The following is a 19,496-nucleotide window of genomic DNA, read 5'->3' on the forward strand; positions in this document are numbered from 1 at the left end:
AAATCAATGAATTAGTCTGTCATCTCTAAAAACATGTCTGTATGAGCATTGTGTTATGAAGACCCCAGACTGGCCAGCAACAGACAGCTACATAAATATACTTGTCCCCTGAGATAAGAACCTGAAATGGCATAAACAACACCTGTAATAAGTTTGTAGGAAACGTATGAATGTGTGTGTGTGTGTGTGTGTGTGTGTGTGTGTGTGTGCAGTGTTTATGCTTATGGCTGTGTAACAGTTCATCTGTGTTACTGTTGAGATGTCTCTTCAACTTCCCCTTTCTCTCCTTCTCTCTTCCACCTTCAGTTGACCACACTGAAACAAAATCTTTATTTTAGTTTCACAATCTGTCCGAGGTAGTCTGGACTGGAGTCTTGGTGGTGGTTCCTTGTCACGTTGGAGGACCTCAGGGGTTTTTCTGTAAGGATGGACAAAAGAATTATCAGGGTGGGCTTTGTATGTCTTGCAGCTGTCATTTTTATCTGCATGTTAGCAGGGCTATGTGTTTTGCCAAATAAAACTGACTACAAGCAGTGACTGTAAAGTAGATTTACTGAATTTTGTAGTTTCATGTTAACAATACGTTAATTTTTCTCAGTTTAGGATTTTAGTACAACAAGAGCCCTCAAGTGGAAATAACTCATGATGGGATTTCTTCCCACAATGCAAACTGTGTGATGTAGCTGAAAGCTATGGAAAAAGAAAGTGGACCTTACTAACACAGAAATGTATTATTATCTGTATTCTGTACCTCAATGACTGTATGAATCCAGTTGAGCATCTCTTCCACATTGCAGTAGACACCTGGTCTTCTCTCCCGGGCACAGCCAACACCCCAGCTCACCACACCCAGCAGATGCCATCTAGATCGAGGTGAAGTATACCAGGGGACCCCCGCTGTCCCCCTGGGATTCAAAACCGCACAATAACATTTTAATATTCAAACCATTTGACAAAAGAGAACATCAGTATCGGATGATTCTACAACTAATACATTTATTTTAAAAGGTAATACACTATACACATGGATGCTGAAATAAAACTACTTTTTTTCTTGCAGTATTAATCAGTATTGATTGTAACTGGAATCAGCAATAAGTTACCTGACAAGCATCTACTTTCCCCTCCATGAAACCAGCACAGATCATCCTCTGTGTTACGGCATTGCCATATACTGTGGGGCCGGAACACACAGCGTGGTCTATCAGAAGGATGTTGGCCTTCTGAAGTGAAGGAGAAACCTTGCCTGAGGGCAGAACAGGGATACAACATTTGAGTGATAGCGGTAACTTCAAAGAGTCGTCTCTTCTTACTCACGAGGTGGCGGCTGATTATGATGAGTGGTAGTGTGTAGGTTTCTCACCGTTTTCCTCCAGGTATCCCCAGCCAGTCACAACCATGGAGGTTCCGGCAGCAAGGCCGAAGGCTCGAGGAGGTAGACACACTGGCTTACGTGCAACTGGAAGATAGGAGGACATTGTAGCCATTTAAATTCATCAAGTAAGTACACTGGCTGACTTTGAGTTATTGTGAAAAGTTTGCTGTTTGACATATACTCCACTAGAGGACGATAAAGTAAAGCCTACTGCATGTTCTTGTCTGACCTTGTCACAACTGTTCAGGTTTATTATCAGCTACACACTCCACAAGGTCAGTTAACCAGTACACTAATCGGTGAGGTGCAGTGATTTCTGTCTTTACGAGTGTTTTTACGAGTATGAAATTCAGCTCTAACCTCCCAGGGTGATCGGGCTGCTGAGTCTCATCAGTGCTATGTCATAGTCGTTTCGTGCTGGATCGTACTCTCCATTCACTATGATTCTGTCCACAGTGGAGCCTCCCACTGTGCCCATGTATGTTCGGCCTGACACCACTCTCCAGCGACTCAGCTCCTTTTTACTGCTGCTGGGCCCAAAAGAAGTGAGCAAAGAGGAAGTGTGAATAAGAGTCTATTAGTATTGGTCATTACTATTGACATAGACATTGACCACAAAGGAAATTCACTGGAAATGATATATGTGTGTATAAATATATATATATATATATATGGAAACTGTGCTGACCCTGTAAAGCAGTGGGCGGCAGTGACTACCCAGCGCGGTGACACCAGTGAGCCTCCACAGGTATGATGGCCACCCTGCTGCAAGCTGACCTGCCAGGGCCAGTCCTCGATGACAGCATCTGTACCCCCGACGATACGGTCCTGAGAGCCCACCTGTCCACAGTCTGACAGACAAAAGTTATCTTGTTATTTTCAGAGATCATTTTCTTTACTAATATTTATTTCATGTCTTTGTTTATTTATCCATCTAGATCCTTCTATTCAAACAGTAAAGGTCAGGATAGATCAGTTACTTTTCCTCCACAATCTACTTTTTGATTCATTGCACAGAATAAAGGAACCTACTCTGTCACATGTTGCCAAGAAAGAGTTTTGTCTCCTACTGTAGACGTGTGGGCCTGTCATACCACCATATCATCTTCCACCCACCACCCATGAGGCCCACTCTGGCTTGTTAAAAGTATTAAACAATGTTAGTGACAGTGATTTGGTTGTCTAAAAATGCTCACCTGAACAGGACAAAGATATCACAGATCCGGATCTGCATACACTGCTGTTGGAAGGAAAAGCCATTTGTCAAATATTTAGAGTTTCACGTGATCCACGAATGGCAAACAGACTAAATGCACAGTTAAATGTTGACCTAAATTCACCCTGTTGAACTTTCTGTTTTCTTTCTGTCCTATTTTGTTTGAATAAAATACCTGAGGACAAGACAGAGAGGGAACAAAAACTAGGGGAATTTTTGTTTCAGGAAGAGAAACTCTGAGAATCTGTATCTGAGTGGGAGAAAGCAGGGAGCAAAAGTTAAAATCTGAAAACAAAAATGAAGATCTACTTGTTAGACAATGGCGAAATAGATGGGAACTGGTGGGACTATAAAACAAAAAGAAGGGGGAAAAGAAGTGATTTAATATGCTTTATTTTGAAAGTCAGTTCATGGGTGGAATCGGCTCAAATCTGTCTTTGTCTGACTAACACAGCTGTCACTTTCAGACAGCGCTGTCTTCTAAACAGCTCAGATCAGGTCTGTGTACTAATGACAGATGATGCAGTCATCAATTGTGATGTTAAAAGCACAAATGTGTTGCTTTCCTTACCGGTCCATGGTGGCCTGATGTATGGGTGTGGTCGTAGTCCCAGTTCTGACAGCTGTGAATGGTCCAGTTTTCATGGAAGATATTAAAGTGTCCACTCGAACACTGGTGCTATGAGGTTTACTGTTAACACAGAAAAGGTTGCGATGCAAGACTTGATTTCAGGTCAGATAACCCGGTCATTAAATATGCAATACAATCTATGTGATGGATCTCATTATATTCATCCCTGCTGGGTGTAAACTCACTATGTGTATCCCAGTTGATTACATGCTGTCTCCGTGTGCTTCTCGGTCCAGTCGTCACTGCACACACTCCTCCAGCCTGGGCCAGGACTGTACACCTGCAGGACGTGCTGAGGTGACATGAGACGCACTGGAGGGAGGAATGGCACAGAGAGAGAGGAAGAAAAGGAGGAGTCATTTTTCAAGCTTTGTTTTTGTGTCTGTGATGACAAAGCGAGAACGAGTCAGGTTTTTTGTTTTTACCTGGAAAGGTAGTGTTGACGGTAAAGCTTGACATACAAGTAATTTCATCCTCTCCTCCGGCACAGTCATCTTTCCCATCACAGGCTTTGTCTATTGGGATGAACTTTACCGAGCGTGCACAGAAGAAATATTTGCTGACAATCAGCTGCTTAACTGGAGGGAAAAGGAGTGGCACATTGGAGCAGAAGGGCAGAGTGTGGGTTAGACTGGCATTTTGCTCAGATGATTTGATATACAGTGAATGACAGTGAATCTGGGCATGAATTTTACACCTTTACAAAGCATGTTTCTTTATTATCCAGGCAGTTAAGTCTTATATAATGAAGGTGGGGCCTGTTTGGCATAACATCTTGTGGTGTTTGTGTGTGTCTTTGGAGGAAGGAACTAACATCAGAAATTGTGACTCACTGAAGTATCCTGCTGTGGCCAGTATACCCAGTAACACCACAATCGTCAAGACAGTCAGCAACACTTTCTTCCTCTTAGACGCCTTGTCTTTCTGAGTCTTTGGAGCCGTCATGGGCCTTCTGTGGCGGCCTGGCCGTGGGACCACTAGGAAAAAGAGGGGAAAAGCGGAGCAATGGGGAGAGAAGGCAATAATAGGAAAATAAGATGAGAGCATAGACACCACAAAGCAAATGAGAGAGAAGAGAGACAAAGGGAAGAGAAAATTAGTCAAGTAGAGGGAAACCGTGCGGTCTGAGTGTTCTGTAAATTCTCAGTACTATCCTACGCTACAGTTTCCAAGTGTTAAACACGATAATTATAGAACTCTTCCACCACTGCAACAACATACTGTGTATTGATGTAAAATCAACACCAGCTGACAGCTTACCTGCCTGCCTGGGATTTAATGGTTTAGTGCTTTCCTCTGGCAGCTGGGCGATTGTCTGTAGAAAGAACAACAAAGATACATAAGACAAGGTGACCACAGGTGTCAAAACAACACTGTGCGTGGCATGACTTGAGAGGAAATATACAGTGTGTGTGTCTAGGTGGAGGTGTAGGTTTGTAATTGTGTAATTTTGTGTGTAAATTTCAATGTAATTACCTGGGCTTATGAGATATCTTTACATTTAACTTTTTTTGTGTTTATTGCCAGGTGATTGTTCAAAGATATGTAGGGATAAATTGCATCTATATGTCCAAAAAGGCTACAAAACATAGGGGAGAGGCCAGAAAGAAACACTGATTATATACACATGGAACATAGTGTGCCATGTTAAACCCATGTGCCCCCTCCCTGTATATGTCAGCCATCTCATATGCTGCAGGCGCTTCCCATAGTCTGTTATCATACAGACTACTTGACCCCACTATGAAAGTGACTCTGACTGTACAGTGTAGTGGGGCTTAGTGTGGTGGTGTCCACCGGGACCCAGCAAGTCTTCCATTCCAATGCAACTGATATTGTGGAGACAGAACACACTGTAATATTGCAGGGGTGGTGTAGACAGGTGTAACCGCCCTACAACCACAAGAGGTTAAAGCCCAGTATTCTTGAGCAGGATATCAGCTGTATCTCAGTTGCATTATTGCACAGACTACATTTCAGTCTGTAGGGTGTGTTGGGTGTAGGAAACATTACAGAACAAATAACAGAAGTCATTTCCGTGAACTGGAAATGCTCTGAAGCTATGGTTCCCAACCTTTCTGTTTTTGAACGTTGGCAAACGCATAAATGTGGTTACGGGATGTTTGTGATCAGCTGAGTAATTTGCAGGGTGGTTTTCCATTGTCAGATTGCTTTCACTGGAAAAATGAAAATGAGACCTGATGGGGTACAACTATCCAACATTTAACAGGAAAAAACACAAGTTTGGAAAGACCTAAACAGTATTCTGTAGAGCAGAAATGTGAAAAAAAGAAATGTCCTTTTACTTTTAAAATTTTGTTAAAGAACTGCTCTGAAGAACTCAGCCTGAAAGGTTATGAACACCGGGGCACCTGGACTAGCCGGTCTAGTGTCAAACATTTTGCATATTATCACCAGGTAGTTGCCCTCAAACACAAAGTGTAGTTGATTAGTTGATTAGTCGATCAACATAAACTATGAGTGACAACTATTTTGATTTGAGCGCTTTAATCTTTCAAGCAAATATATATACGTGTAGTGGCTTTTTAATTTCGGTAGTTAAACTAGTAGGGGTCGGATGGTTTGTTGACTCTTCGCTGATTCAGTTTGATCTCAGTGTCTCAGGTAGCAGAAACTGAAGTGTGGCACGAACGCGAGCAAAACGAGATGCTAATAAACAAGGTAACACAAAAGCTGTCTCATTTACATTTGTTGTCTTGCTAGCTGGTTTGCTTAAGTTAGCCACTGCTAGGCTTACATTCATGCATGGCCTGGTGTTGTTCACAGGAGGCGGCTGCGTGGACCCCGCGGCTTTTTAAGGCAGTATGCGGTCGGTTAGACGGCGGAGCTAGCTAAAAGTGTTAATCAAACACCTTCAAAAGGTAGGTGGACTGTTTTTTCCCAATCACCGTGCCTTCATTTCTGTTTGTGTATGTGTTAAATGCAGAAAATGTTACGTGTATTGAGGCTATATCTTTATTTTAAGTTACGTTTGACAGCTAAATGGCGGTGGGGCCCGTCTACTTTTTGGTATTTGTCGCAGGGTTTTATGACCACCAAAAATTTGACAGTAGGGGGCGCGGTTGGTTGTTATGTTTTTATATAGCATAGTAAATAAAGTCTATCACAGATTGTAATGGATGTTTAGCAGCCCATGGATGTAACCAATGATTGTTACTTTATGTAACAGCTTGAGACGAAATGGCTGAAAAAAAGGGGAACTACCGAACAACATGTCTATGCTGCATATTTTTGTTCAGTTTCCAGGAACAATATGGTCATAGTTTTTAATGATTTGAGTTAGAAATTGTGACCTTTATTCTAAAGGGCTTCTGTGGAACCTTGTATGTTTGGTGTTATTCTGGGTGAATTGAATGGCAAGTACCTGAAAATAAACGTAAGCCTTCTAAGGCAAGGCAGAATGAAGGCTACAACACTATTGTTCATTTTTCGTTTCTGTTTCTGAAAGGAAATTTCAAATACCAAAAAATAAGCTGACCCAATGGAAAGTTACAAACACACTGACATATCCTTGTTTTTAAGTTGATTTCGGGAACTTTTTTGCAAACAGCTGCTTATTTGCAGACAGTGCAGTTATAGGGAGCAACATTACCCTTCAACAAGTTGTGTTTCTGGTCACATGACAAATGTAAGTCTGGTATTTACTCAGATTTTTGGTCTCTACCTGAGGGAAAAAAACAACAACAAAGCTGAAGTTAGCTTCAGATTATCTTTAGATTTGCAGGGTTCACAAACCTGAAGCTGTGTTTTACAGTCTTAAGCTTCTCTTTGATAATGTAATTCAAATTTGACAAGTCTTTTTTTTTTTTTTTTTTTTTATCTAGACCTCATTTGATGTGGTTTAGTTAGGATAAAAGCAGTTTTGTTTATTCTATTAACAAAAACTTAATAGTTTTTGTTAACAGAATAAAGGGTTCACAAATCTGAAACCACTTTTAAACTGGTTTGACAAGTAAAAATGAAAAGCTTTTTTAAGATAGACCTTGTCTAGCTAGTCTTGATGAAGAAAATGCAGACACATATAAACACATATCTGATAGTGGTTTTTAAACACCTTTAAGGCTTTAAGATGAATACTTAAATCCCTTTCATAACAATAAGAGGATAAGAAACATGTATCGATTGCTCAGAAATGGAAGTTAAATTTCCCTTAATTTTTTAAATGTAGTATGGGAAGTTAACATCGGCATCGTGTGGAACTATCAAGATCTCAAGCTGCTAAATGCTCCACTATGTCCACCAGCTAATGGCTAACTGTGCTTGCCTGTTGCTTAGTCCTGATCAGGCAGCATACCATGGGTTTTTAGCACATTGTCTTTGAAAATAGCTGCCTGCTGCAGCCAAAAACAATGCTGTGAGAGCTGTGAGACTGAACTGAAACAGTAAAGTTGCAGGCCGGACAGGTAAATAATGAGCAGCACCAGTCTATAAAGCAAGTCATATAATGTCATTTGATACATTGTACTATAAAAAATATAAATTATAGCCACTTTAAATTCATGTAATGTTCACTGACTTCTTAGTATAGCCCAACGCTGATATGGTCACATGATATTTTCAGACTGTATCAGTTGAGTTAGACACAACATTAAACAGCCTTTAGAGTCCTCTACAGTCAGGCTAAAGAGGGCTGCATTTCTCATCAGTTTGATTACAACTCATGTATAAATCCCTGCTAGTTCTTACACATCTCTCACGTCATCAAGGAATTGTGGAAAAAGCCCTCTGGAGATTCACACATTTTAGGAGCCACTGGTCTTTATAACACTGTTTCACCAAAATCTGTAGTGCAGCATGTGTATTTTATTAATCAAATAGGATTCATCCTGTAGTGTTATAGCTCAAGTATCACATCAAGCTTAAGTATTACATCAGTATGGCTGCTGACCGGCCTGTTTAGAGGATTTCAGCCCATAGGATATAGCTACAGACAGTTTGAAGAGAACTTTTTTGCCTGCTGTTCAGCCTTTGTCTTGTCCTCATAGCTTTACATATGTTTTAAACATATTTACTAATAAATTGTAGTTGATACTTTGTTTAAAAAACCTAAACTAATACAGAATCTTTGATGACTGAATGAGGAATTGCCAGAAACCATAGCTAAACAAAACAACCAACTGGGAACATTGGTGTACTGTTATCTAGTTTTCACTTCTGCTTTATAGTACTAGGTAAATTCCCTAATTTTTACACTTCTTTGCTGCCAGACTCATTCTGCTGCTGTTACTTAAGTTAAAGGAAGTGCCCAACACCAATTTTGAGGCAAAAGAGCTGAAATTAATTTTTGATGCAATGCGTTCATGTCTACACAAAACAACTGCTCGCTTTTGACAAACAAGCACTTCAAACAAGCAAAGTGTATGGACTCCATAAAGAGAGAAGGACAAATAAATGTTGTTGGGCAGGTTTTTGTTTTGTTTTTGTTTTTGTTTTTTTTAATTTTGCTATGAATAAACTATGCCTATATTTTTTTGCTGACATACACTGAAATAACAAATGTTTCACTTGTATGCAGTAGGCCTTGTAGCACTTTAGTATGTAACATGAGACATGTATTCACTTTGCTTAAATTTCAAATAATTAGCTTATAGTCATATACTTTGCCTGTTATTTAGTAGGATGTAAGGTGATTCTGAGATACCCCCTCTTCTTAATCTTCTCTAGAGACTGAGGACTCATCCTAATTTTTGAGATTAGATACTTTTTGTACAAAAAGTTTTGACCATTGATGCCAGTATATAGAGTCTAAAACCTATAATATCTTAATTACAATGCTAATCCTCTCTGTGTAAATGCATGATTTGATTTAAAAATATGATATATCCCCACCCTCCCCAAAAGAACCACACACACTCACCACTGACACCAACTGACAGGAAACTCAGTGGGGAAAAAGTCTGATAAACCAGGTCATCATTACCTGATGAATGTTGGATAAGCAAGATGAATGAGACAGCACAAAAAGTGGGAGGTCCATATAACCTGGGAAACCAGAAGGATGACTAGAAAAAAATCTTGTTGTCGAAAGTGGATGAATGCATACTGGGTCTGTTTTGTCATATTATGACACATAATGATCGTGCCTACTGGAAAACATACTGAAAATGCTGTCATGGGTACTATGACTAACAGAAACCAGTTTACGAGCCAGAGCCATGTTTCAAAACAACCAGGCAGCAGTAACAGCAAGTGTGATCATATCTCTTATCTTATTTTTGAAGTAACCCGTTTCCTTTAGAGTGAGACTGACCCATATGTGGACTCTGGTGGGAAGTGCTCCAGCACCACAAAAAAAAGTATAACTGGGTCACCTTTAACAGATAAAAGCCATGACATGGAACACCTTTTGTTCAAACAAGGTGTTCCCCTCGCTGCTTCTCAGCTTTGTTGGATTATGTTCCTCTAAACTGAAACATTCACAAAAGAGCTTTTAAGAATCTATGCGTGACATGTTGGACGAGCTTTAATCAAAGGCAGAGATCTACACCAGTGTTGTCTTCACATGTTTAAATATTTAGTGGCGCAAATAAGTGTATTTAGATTTATATAAGCAAATGTGAATGTTTTAGTCAGTATAGGCTGCACTCACCAACACACCAACAGTTGTATCCACACACAATGAGGTAGATGGTGAATACATACACCTAGTATGACCTTCAGGCAAAATAAACTAAAAACTAGTATATCCACACAAACCAAATAAAACTAATGAGCATCAGCAGGATCATTATGAATCTAAAATGTTCCTACCTGAAGCTTCCAGTGATCATACTTATTGTATATCACGCTTATAATAAAATTCTCTATGTTAAACACAAGTGAGCGTGCACTCCCACAAGCAGATAGCATCTCCAACATGCAAAACACACCTGCTGCCTTGAGCCAGTACACTGCAAAAACTGGTCGAACCTTTATATACAGTGGTTATGCTATTGTGCTATTCAGATGATCCTTGCAATGGAAAACTGTGACCTGACTTGCCATTTTCCTGACAAAATATGTTGATTCCACTTCCATTTAGTTGTACTCACCCACATGATGTAGTAGTTGTCTTTCTCAGTAAGGCCCAGATGTACCTCATCTGACAGGCAGCACAGAGTAAAACCTGCCCTCCCTCAATGGAGGTGGAACTCCCTAGAAACACACTGTCCTGTTAATGTCCTTCGTCCTTTTACTCTCACCTTCCTGGTCCACTGGCTTTAACTACAAAACCTGGTTTGATTCAGTCTTTCTCTCTCTTCTCTCTCTCTTACTGTCTCCCTCCCCTTGTCTTTCTACAGCAGTGTAACTGAATCCTGCTTGAAGGGTGCCTGACTTGCCCCTCTCAAAAACCCCAAGGCTGTAATCAAAAGTGTTGGTGTTTGGCGTTGTGTTTCGACGCTCCGCGGATTCAGAGAGAGCTGTTTTTGAATCACCAAGCCCTGCTGAAAAAACAAAACAAAACTGAAGTATTCCAGGTAACTTGACACCTGAACCCTCCTCCCTCTCCCTCCTCTCTCTCCCTGTGTGCCTTCCCTTCCCCAATTTTGTCCCTCCTCCCACTCATCCTCCCACTCCAAACTAACTTTTTAAACCCTGTGGACATGCACGCCTACCATCCATTTTTTTGCCCCCTTTTGTGTGCATCTTTCCTTAGCTCCTCTCCAATGCCAAACATACACCCACACAGTCATGCAAAAATACAGACGTAATGCAGTGTATGCAAACATATTTACACAAACCCAAACACAATATGTTAACAGTAGTGTGTGTGTGTGTGTGTGTGTGTGTGGTGTGTGTGTGTGTGCGCGCGCGCATCCAGTAGTGTACCCTGAGGCTTAGGTGTGTATTTTTCTCACCTGTGTTATTTTGACAGCCTGATGAGAAGTCAGTTGGTATCAGTCAGAAGTTCCTGGCTGACATCAAATGATGACTCATGTCACGTCTCATAGCAGGAATGTTTCAGATCCACTCAATGCTTTACCACGCTAGCAGCTACAGTAGTGTTTTGAGCCAAATACTCAAAGACACACCAAAACATTCACAGTGATAATGCTAAAGTGCATATTTTTTGTAAGAATAATGTTAACCATGTTCACCAGATTAGTGTAGCATTTTATGCTAACACTTGCTAGTTAGCACTTAACACAAAGTACAGCTGAGGCTGATGAGAATGTTGTTACCCTTGCAGGTACTTGGTCATGAACCAAAGTATTGGATGGATTAAGAATAATGGTACTGAATTGAAAGTGAGGGATCACATTTTTTGGAGTGTATTCTGTGGAGTACCAATGAATATTGGTACAATACAATCTGTGGGATACTGCAAGAATCATACAGTGGTAGGCACACCTATGTCAATGATATGACCTGTTCTGATTTTAAAAAACAGACTTGTTTTGACACAACCAATTGGTTTGCAGCCAGAAGTGCGACATGCTTGAAAGTTTCAACCAATAGATACCAATACAGCAGCACATTTCTGTCCTATGCTTCTCAAGTGTTCAGTTACCCTTTAAGCATATACTCAGTGACCACTCTGGTCATTAGGTCAGTGCTTCTCAGAATTATGCCATTGTGAATGTTAAGGGACACTGAGCATAGACAACTGAGGGAGGAAAAAAAAGCCTGATCGGGATTGTGAGTGGGAAAAAAAGACAGAAAAAAGGTTGGATGAAAAGAAAGAGCCATTGTTATCAACAGCAGATAATTGTGTCGCTTGACATGGACTATTAAATGCAATCAACCTTAAAGCTCACTCCTAACCTTTCCTCTCTCCAATGGTCTCTGCAGTTAGTAATCGTCCCAAAGTATACAATGGATATGAAAATGGATATGAATAGGATATGAAAAAACTATAAACTATAAATGTAGGCAGGTGCAATAAGGTAGGTAGGAAAGTAGATATATATATCAATACATAGCTTGAGGCTGATGACACACCTGAACGTCTTTCAGTAACCTCTGTTAACCTTGTTGATATTCAGGCTGCCTTAAAGTTGCCAAAACATTTAGAAGCTCCACCCTGGTGTGAATTATGGTGCATGACCTCCTTTTGTTTGTTTGTCTGACTGAGGTTGGTTAAAGTAAGTTTAATTTCAGTTTAATTTTCTGTAAAGTATATACACTAAATCATCCATTTCCTGCCCCTCTACTATAGCACATTTCCCACCCTGTAAATTACATGGATATTGTGCAGTCACAAAGTTTATCCTGCCTGACAGTCTAACATGGCTGAACAGTGGCTGACAAGATGTTTGCACACGCTATAAAAGAGAAGATGAAAGCAACACAGAGATCTAATAAATCTTTTGTTCGCCCTTGTTTGACTCTAGGCTTTTATTGTTCCTCTGAATCAAGCTGGTTCATTTTGTTCATAATCCCATCAGCATTCACAGCACGACAGCCAAACACAGAATCCATATCAGACAGATCAAATTCATTCATTCATTATTCTTCATTTCTTTGTCAATGAGCACAATTGTCGCTGCTAAAGGCACTGTTAAGTTCTTTTGAAACTGGGTGCATGTAAAGCTCAAGGACAACTAAATAGACTCCTGACTTCCTGAACAGCATATAGTCTAGGTTGGTTACACATTAATAGGATGCTGCCTGGGCTCTGCAAGATTTTTGTATCACAATGAATATATACCAACTAAGACAAGTATTTTCAAACATTTATATTACTTATTTTCTTACAATATCTTCATTTTCTCCTCACTGACCTGCAAACAGCAGCAGTGTGGCAGCAGATTGAAATTGTGGGCAAATCTGTGAAACCGAAACAGGGATTGTACAGCGTGATCTTTGATCACACTGATCTTTGATTTATAATTTGATGACAAGACATGTTTTGAGCAGAATAAACATGCATGGCAAACATTAGTCCTGTTAGAACACAAATCTGACCTCTTACCCACAAAACAGCTAACTTTATTTTAACATCTAAAACTGGATTGTAGACCTACAGAACATTTTGTTTTAGACAGCACAGATTAAAAATGTGGAACTTTCCTTTAAGGCATTATGCATCCTTATCAGACATGCTTACCTGGATGGCTGGATAAAGTTTAGTAGGAAACTTGATTAGATATGGATCAAAGTTCTTTTCTGAGTTGACCAAGTTTGAAAAACACCACATGTATAAAAATCATCTACTGCTTGTATGGCATGGCATTTAATCTTTTAGGCTCACACAGAATCATATTATGATACAAACAGGAACACAGTAGTTATCAAGGATTTGGAAAAAAGCAGAAGTAATAAAAACAATCATAATTACACACACACACAAATATTATTCCTCATAGCACTGTATTCTTCCTTACCTGTAAAGCAGCTGTTGCTCCTTGTCAAAAGACCAAGGAGGTGGAAAATAGTATTCCTAGTGTCTGAAATTCAGCATCTTTCTCAGAGGAGTTTCTCATGCGACTTTTATTGTTTCAACAGGGACCACCCTCTGCCATCCACTTCCATAGCAAACAACCTATCTTTGTCTCTCTCTCTCTCTCTCTCTCTCTCTCTCTCTCTCTCTCTCGCTCTCTCTCTCTCTCTCTCTCTCTCTCACATGCACTCCACGTCGGTTTACCACCAAAGCCATTACAACACAATCAGCCCATACAGGTGTGCATCTTGTGAAACTTAATACGAAAGCGCTTGATTGAAGTTATGGGAAGTGCTGCTTGAAAAATAACTTGTTAATTATTAACATCTTAACATTTCGTGTTCCCTGAACTCTAAAGAATTTATGTTGTTATGTTGTCCCTTTCTCATTTGGGAAACCAATGTTTGTAGCTGGTTTTTAAGGAAACAGCTTTCTTTGAGGTTAGTTTTTCAAAAAGCTAAATCACTTTCAAGCTAATGTTAGGTCAGGTATGTGAGATATTTTATGTTAGGTTAGAGTATGTAACTATGTAGTATGTAACTGAATTCGGAAAATATGAATGACATTTCCTGAGTAAATGACAAAAGAAAGGGAAGACAAACTGTGCCAGAAGACAAACAGCAATAAACTGGTAAACAGAGATATTCAAGCTCAATCAACAAAGACTATGATAAGACATAATTTTCACAATTGTATACATTTACTCTATATTCTATATTCCAAAATATGTTGTCTGAGGTATTCTAATTGGCAATTACGTTTCTGAAAAAGTTAACACGAGTCTTGTGATTCAAGCCTTTCATTTCATCACCTGGAGCACAAAACACTTTTCCGATGGTGTTATTGTGTCAGCTGCCGCCCACTGCACTTGACCGACATTAAATGAATGGATTTACAGTATAAGGAAGTAGTTGTGTTAGCTGCTGAGAATTGTGAAATGTACCACTTGTTATGCAACTCACGTAAGCTGCATGTATCCACCTAGTCACCAAGTCTATTCAGTCATAACATAGTGATAGATGATATCATCGTAGAATAAGAGCTTTGCTGAATGTTAGGCTATCATATCAGTTTAACCTCTCAGTGTGATGTGATAGTAAAATGAAATTCTTTCCTGGAAAATTGTTGCCATATTGCCAAGAAATCACATTGAGATTTCCTCAATCTGATTTTTTTTCTGCCTGCTGCTCTACAGGTGCACCACATAAACAAACTTTTTAAGGAACAATAGAATTAGACAACAATACAACACTTTTTTTTTTAACAGGAAGCAGAATAGGGTATTAGTAATGCCCCAAGCCCATTTATTAACACATAATTTGTCTAAAGAAAGGAAGTAGTTGTTCCATTCTTTGGCACCAGTATACAGAAAAACATAATTTCCCATTTAGACATAAACCTATAAAGATTTAAGTTTACCCTATCTCTGGGTTTGACTCACTATCAAACCTTCCCACCTCTTTGAAATAATTTGAAAAAATAATGGAGAGCATGCACTCTCATGTAAAACCCTATGAATCATATTTTCAGTAGCTGAATATATTGAGTCAAATCTGGATTAATGTGGCTTTAATGGACCAAACATGACTGTAGAGATGACACGGTGACATGACATGCAGTGCAGGCAGTAACTTAGCTTTAGCTTGTCATCACAAAAATGTCTGAAAAATATCTAGCATGGTATGTGTCGACACATGACACCTTTGGGCTGAGATTATTTTGTTACATATTCTGTTCCCAACGGTCAAGAATTAATTTAGATGCTCATATCCTGCCCCCATATGAACTGTACTGAGTCTGTGTCTATACCCTTACTAGCAGCATTGTGAAGCTGTACAGCAGTGCTATGACCTAATGTCAACATGATAACTTGCTCACAGTGACAATTCTAACATTGTGTTGTTAAGCACATATAATATTTACCATGTTCACCAGCTTAGTTTAGCATGTTAGCATGCTAATATATTTGGCTCTAAACACAAAGTATAGCTGGGGCTCATGGGAATGTCATTAGTTTTGCAGGTATTTAGTCTTAAACCAGTGTACTAGACAAATTAAATGTTTGTCATGACAATAAAGTCAGGGGATCACTGAAGCCATTAGGATTAACCCTTGCTGGATTACAAATGCCTGAACCAAATGTAATGTCAATCTATCAATTACTTGTGATATTTCAGTGTAGATCAAAATGGTGGACCAACATTGCTGTGTTGCTCATGTGGCTAAATTGTAGATTGACTGACCATTTCAGCAGAGGGATGAAAGGGAAAAAGTTGATTGAGATAGGGTCATATCTATATAGATAGCAAATGGATGGGGAACTTGAGTTAAACAAAAATTTCAGATGAATTTGGGGGTGTGTAGCAACTTTATCGCTGACTACTTAGTCATGTTTATCGCTTTGCAGTATGCCATTCTGTGATCAGGGGCCGCCTACATGTCAGTAAATGGAAAGTGGCTAACTAACTATGTTGCCTTGAAGACATTTGTGGTTCATGCTCTGCAGTCAGGCCAGAGCACACATTGCCCAATCAGGTTAAATAACAGGAAACTTTCCACCAACATGAACTGATAACATGTGGTGGATGAGTTGTGATGCATCTTTCAGAGTCATACAACTTTTAATCTGATCTACTTATTATGATGCTTTAAAATGAAAAAAGTGTAAGTTTGTAGTTATTCTTTATATCATTGCATGAATGACATGACAACTCCCTTGTACATGTGTTCTCATATATTATTTTTCTCCTTTAAAAGGTACATCACCAGAAGTATGTGTTAGACCAACAAATTACATATTCATCCAACAGCATAAAAAAAAGCGACAAACTTTCTAAATGAATTTCAAAAACTTTTAATTTTTGACACAGCACTGCCATATTTAAGTTTAAACTATTCATAGTTATTTTAGGCCTGGAATTAGAAAGTGACCAGGATACCTTACCCCGACATATTCTTGATTTGTTGTGGGCAAATTCCATGTGTTCAGGATATACCAGTAAGAGACACCCAAGAAATCCCATCTACCCTACAAAATGCAAGAGCAACATAGTATCAGCTTACAGCAAAAAAATTGAATTTAAGATCGGATTTATAACTTTTATACCAACTTAGAAACATTTACTGTCAGTATATTTTGAGTAAAATATCAGTACATATATTTTAGTCCAATGTTGTGGTATTCAAGTTAACTTTTGCTTCATCTAGTGTTTGCACCATTACTTTAAACAACAATGAAGAGGTGTAATAACTCAGACATCCAACAGGAGTCCCCATGCACCATCTGATTCAGGTGTTATTACCTGGCAGTCAGTGAAAGCTTTCTTAGAGAGAAGAAAACAAGAGCAAGGCTGCTATTGGAGCTATGATGGAAGCTAGAGTGACAAAAGAAAGGCACCTCATTATGTAGCCTCAGTCTACATAAGATAGTTCTCCTGAGGACAAGACCAGAAAGTCGTTGTTTCTGGCTGTGTTGCCTAATGGATCTCAGTGAGACAAACAGGGTGGAGGCCTTGTGAAAAGTTGTTATACCGCACAGTATCATAGTACTCCAGAGTGAATTTTAAATCAAGGGCTGCTTCACACAACTGTCCATTTGAGAACGACAGGTCGTCACATCTACTTTACTTAAGCATTTGCTAATGAAGGGAGGGTATAAGACAGGCAGGATAAAGAAGATGGACTGGTTTAAAAGAATGACTGGTATGGGGACATGGAGAAGCTGACGTAGGCAAAGAAGGAAGAGGAGAGCGTACTCTGTTTTGGTCCTTCACAATCAAGGCAATTTATTTAATAAAAACTTGTGTAAAGTCAAGTACGTGAGTGACAGAGCTCAACACCAGACGGACAGAAATAGAAGACAGACAAGACATAACGTCGGTCATCCTGGCTTGTCAGCTATGGGGAATAATGGTAAGAGTCTTTTAGCTGAGATGTTTAATTTCAGTTCTGTTTGCTTGAACTGTGAGGCACATTAGCAACTTTTTTGCTACTCAAGTATTTTACTTTCACAGTATTGCTGTCCCTGGAAACAAAATATATCCTTTCTCTTTGAACTCAGTGCCTTTTAATGTTATCTTCAGGTGCTTGTTGCACATTTTACATGAAAATGAGCTCTGCTTGTTTCCTGTAACTACAAATTACAAGCTCTTCTCTGTTAGTTGGCAACTTTGAACTTTTAAAACAAGAATCTTTTAAACCCCCATTGTCAGTCACTATGGTATTTACTGCATGTATACAGTAGAGCTGTTGCTTTAAAGATGTTAAGGTAAAACAGTGAATAAAACTTATGTTAAAGAAGAGAAGTAAAGAGTCCTGTGCTGCTTATGCAGTTGGTTAGAAAAACAGAAATGCCAGTGTCATAAGACATCCCAGCTGTTTATGTGATGTGTCAGCTGTATTTTTGTCTCTTTAACTCCCTCCACACTTGTCTTTTAAGTGTCTCTCCAGACTGCTAATGAAGCCAGGGCCAAAATCTTTCCCACAGATTGATTTTCCAATCTCATTTCATCAGAGTGAATATTCATTCATAATGAACAGATATCTATTGATTGCATTAGGCCCAGGCAGCCAGACAGACTATTTCAGTGGGTAATCATTTATGTCAGAAATACAATACCCTGTCAAATTCACAGAGAAGCTTTTTGTCATTCAGCTTGCTTGTTTATAGTTCTTGAATGCTTGTAAGATGATCTTTGAAATGTGATTCTTGAAAAATCTATGGCTGTGATCTAATTACCTCTCTGTATTTGCAGGGAGCAGGGTAAACTCAACTGCAGTCGGGGTCGCCGTGGGCTTTGGCATCCTGGCGATCCTTTTCACCATTGGCATTGTTCAATTCTGCTGCAAGTACAAATGCAAAAAGTGCAAAAAGTGCTGCAAGAAAAAAGGTGAGCGAGGCTTTGTCTTGCAAAAGAACATACTTCCTCTTCTAACTCAAGTGGTATTGTTTCATGCAGATAATTTTGGTTTTAGTCAACCAAGTTTTGAGATGTGTGTCTCTGCGGCTTCACGGTAGTGGTGAATGGAATTTCTGGTGCACACAGCATTGAAAAAATGACATTTAAGAAGTTCAGCAGCAACATTTCATCAGCTGGGTTATTTCAATTATAATCCAAAGACGTCTTGTCATGATAAGCGCTGTTAAATGTGAGGTCTGGGTTATTCAGAGAAATGAGGGCACTGAATTCATTCATCTCTTTTGTATTGGGGTGGAAGCACAAATCTCAAAAATCTGCACAAAATCTAAACTCTGCACGGATTTATATTTTAGATTAATATACTTAAGCATTAGCCAACATTAAGACTACACTATGATGAATCTGTCAAGCAATTGTTGTATACTGTACTATATACTCATTGTGTCTCCTCTTACTCTCTAGAGCCATCATTGAAAGACAAAGTGCTCACGTAAGTAGACTATTCCTAATAAAAAGTTTTCTACTTCTTCTTTCTACTTTCCTACAGTAATTGTCTTACTGTTGTATGGGTAAGCTTGGTGTGTTTGATATCTCTATCTGCAGGAAGGTGGGGGTGAAGAAGTCTACTCCCTTCTCCATCAGCAGCATTGTAAAATAACAACCAAGTTGGCAGTAGTTAATTCTGACAGCCACCGTAATGGAAGGCACACCCCTTGTCTGTCACTTTCCTATACACCACACATCTTGTTTTCAGGATGTATATTACCTGTTCCTGTTTGTATTTTGCTGCTATAGTTCATGTAGCTTTTTTTAAGTCAAGGTGGGATGTGGATCATGTTATTTTTGAATTACTTCTAACTTTTTGTGTGTGCTATTGTGTATGTAACATTATATTTTTATTTCAAGTCATGTAATTAAGAAAAAAATAAAAATCAAGTCCGGTATATACATTTAAAGATATATTTCCTTGC

At 39.2% G+C, this 19,496-nt stretch overlaps 1 protein-coding gene across 1 annotated transcript; it reads right to left on the minus strand.

Moving 5' to 3' along the window:
* Positions 1-751: 751 nt before the first annotated feature.
* On the minus strand, positions 752-10,741 carry tmprss4a (transmembrane serine protease 4a). Its single transcript, XM_018693967.2, has 12 exons — positions 10,275-10,741; positions 4,483-4,537; positions 4,056-4,199; positions 3,648-3,800; positions 3,408-3,534; positions 3,163-3,282; positions 2,572-2,615; positions 2,064-2,226; positions 1,736-1,905; positions 1,364-1,459; positions 1,104-1,246; positions 752-905 (listed from the first exon to the last, which is right to left on the minus strand). The coding sequence occupies exons 1-12, from the start codon at positions 10,278-10,280 to the stop codon at positions 864-866; spliced, it is 1,263 nt and encodes a 420-aa protein (XP_018549483.2). The 5' UTR covers positions 10,281-10,741; the 3' UTR covers positions 752-863.
* Positions 10,742-19,496: the final 8,755 nt, after the last annotated feature.

The sequence above is a fragment of the Lates calcarifer genome, linkage group LG21 (genome assembly GCF_001640805.2).
Source record: "Lates calcarifer isolate ASB-BC8 linkage group LG21, TLL_Latcal_v3, whole genome shotgun sequence".
In the NCBI taxonomy this organism is placed as follows: Eukaryota; Metazoa; Chordata; class Actinopteri; family Centropomidae; genus Lates; species Lates calcarifer.

Excerpts from the sequence above, each read along its gene's own strand:
- tmprss4a (XM_018693967.2), bottom strand. Across the intron at positions 2,227-2,571 it reads GATATCTTTGTCCTGTTCAG|ACTGTGGACAGGTGGGCTCT; the intron begins GTGAGCATTTTT and ends TTTGTCTGTCAG. Across the intron at positions 906-1,103 it reads GGAAAGTAGATGCTTGTCAG|GGGGACAGCGGGGGTCCCCT; the intron begins GTAACTTATTGC and ends TTTGAATCCCAG.